This window comes from Phaethon lepturus, unplaced genomic scaffold (genome assembly GCF_000687285.1).
Source record: "Phaethon lepturus isolate BGI_N335 unplaced genomic scaffold, ASM68728v1 scaffold5608, whole genome shotgun sequence".
NCBI lineage: Eukaryota > Metazoa > Chordata > Aves > Phaethontiformes > Phaethontidae > Phaethon > Phaethon lepturus.
In genome coordinates this window covers 9,422-11,704 of record NW_010558159.1, presented here as the reverse complement: position 1 = coordinate 11,704, position 2,283 = coordinate 9,422, and the positions used below count along the sequence as shown (strand labels likewise).

General features: G+C 45.0%; 1 protein-coding gene across 1 annotated transcript; it reads left to right on the top strand.

Moving 5' to 3' along the window:
- Positions 1-568: 568 nt before the first annotated feature.
- On the top strand, positions 569-2,060 carry FZD4 (frizzled class receptor 4). Its single transcript, XM_010292956.1, has one exon. It carries the CDS (start codon positions 593-595, stop codon positions 1,892-1,894), a length of 1,302 nt encoding a protein of 433 aa, XP_010291258.1. The 5' UTR covers positions 569-592; the 3' UTR covers positions 1,895-2,060.
- Positions 2,061-2,283: the final 223 nt, after the last annotated feature.

The following is a 2,283-nucleotide window of genomic DNA, read 5'->3' as shown; positions in this document are numbered from 1 at the left end:
CGCGGGGTTGCGATTAGTCAAAACCCGAGAAAACGGCGTTTTATTACTGTTGCAAATACGTATGTGACCGTACGGTAAAAGAAAAACACGTTCTTCCAGGAGGATCGTGCCCCAGACTGATTCGATAAATGCCTTTTCTTCTGTTTGTTTGTCAGCCGTAGTATCCAGGCAGTGCCTAGAACAAATATACGTATTTGTTTAAACCGCTTAAATTTGTTTTTTTGCCTTCCTAAATTGCACCCTTGAGGTTTAGATCTGGCTGAATCCCACTCGCTTTATTGAAACTGATAGGCTAAATTTACACGGAGCTAATCTGGGGAGTGAAATGTTCAGGCTTTGGCTCCGGACCACGTTTGCACTGTAAGAAGACAACATCGTTAGGGTTTGGGGGTTTTTTTCTCCTTTGTTTTTATTGTTCTTGGTTTATTTGTTTTATGCTGCTTCCTGTTTTTTAAGGCAAAAGACCAAATATTACTGCTAAAAAGGCAAAAAAAGAAAACTTGTTATATTTTGACCTGTTAAATTTTCCCCTAACGCACTTGTGATTTCTGTTTCTCTCTTCCAGTTCTTCCTTTGTTCGGTCTACGTCCCGATGTGCACAGAGAAGATTAACATCCCCATAGGTCCCTGCGGTGGCATGTGCCTCTCTGTCAAAAGAAGATGCGAACCCGTTTTAAAAGAATTTGGATTTGCCTGGCCCGACAGCCTAAACTGCAGCAAATTCCCACCCCAGAATGATCACAACCACATGTGCATGGAGGGCCCAGGAGACGAAGAGGTTCCACTTCACAGCAAGACCTCCCTGCAGCCTGGAGAAGAGTGCCACAGCATGGGGTCCAACTCGGATCAGTACATCTGGGTGAAGAGAAGCTTGAACTGTGTCCTGAAGTGCGGCTATGACGCTGGTCTCTACAGCAGGTCCGCTAAGGAATTCACAGATATCTGGATGGCCGTGTGGGCCAGTCTTTGCTTCATCTCAACTGCCTTCACAGTCCTGACCTTCCTGATTGATTCATCCAGATTTTCCTACCCGGAGCGCCCAATCATATTTTTGAGCATGTGCTACAATATTTATAGCATTGCTTATATTGTGAGGCTAACTGTGGGCCGGGAGAGGATATCCTGTGATTTTGAAGAGGCAGCAGAACCTGTTCTTATCCAAGAAGGTCTTAAGAACACAGGATGTGCTATAATTTTCTTGCTGATGTATTTTTTCGGGATGGCTAGCTCCATCTGGTGGGTTATTCTCACATTGACGTGGTTTCTGGCTGCAGGACTCAAGTGGGGCCATGAAGCTATAGAAATGCACAGCTCTTATTTCCACATTGCAGCCTGGGCTATCCCCGCGGTGAAGACCATCGTCATTTTGATTATGAGACTAGTAGACGCAGACGAGCTCACTGGTCTGTGCTACGTTGGGAACCAGAACCTAGATGCACTGACAGGCTTTGTAGTCGCTCCACTCTTTACCTACCTGGTCATTGGGACTTTATTCATTGCAGCAGGACTCGTGGCCTTATTTAAAATCAGGTCAAATCTTCAGAAAGATGGAACTAAAACTGACAAACTGGAAAGGCTGATGGTCAAAATCGGTGTCTTTTCAGTGCTGTACACTGTCCCAGCTACGTGTGTCATTGCCTGTTATTTCTATGAAATCTCCAACTGGGCCATTTTCCGCTATTCGGCCGATGATTCCAATATGGCAGTGGAGATGCTCAAAATCTTCATGTCCCTCCTGGTGGGTATTACGTCAGGTATGTGGATCTGGTCAGCCAAAACTCTGCACACGTGGCAGAAGTGCTCGAACAGACTGGTGAACTCAGGGAAAGTCAAGCGAGAGAAGAGAGCAGACGGTTGGGTGAAACCTGGAAAAGGGAACGAGACTGTGGTATGAGAGAAGGATGACAACCCGATGGTCAGCTCTCCTGGGAAGGACTGATCGTGTGTAAGCGTTGCTGTGTAAATGTTGGGAGTAGAGTAGGGAGGCAGTTACACAACCTGTCTCTGGGGGATGATAAAAAAAAAAAAAAAGCCTTAAAGAATAAACAGCAAAAAGATCAAGCTGCAGATACAATAGCCATAAACCATGCTGCCCAAAAATAGGAAAGCCCAGGGAGGCTTTAAAAGCTGTGAAATATCCAAACACGTTATATTCTTTATTTTTTTTTTTTTTAAAGCAGGATGCAATATACTGAAGCCTTTAGAAGCTGAGGGACTGTAGCCCACAGCTGTGGAATGTTGTTTTCTTTTTATCGTCTTACAGCTGATGGAGGAAAGGCGGTC

Excerpts from the sequence above, each read along its gene's own strand:
- FZD4 (XM_010292956.1), top strand. The coding sequence starts at position 593 with ATGTGCACAGAGAAGATTAACATCCCCATAGGTCCCTGCGGTGGCATG.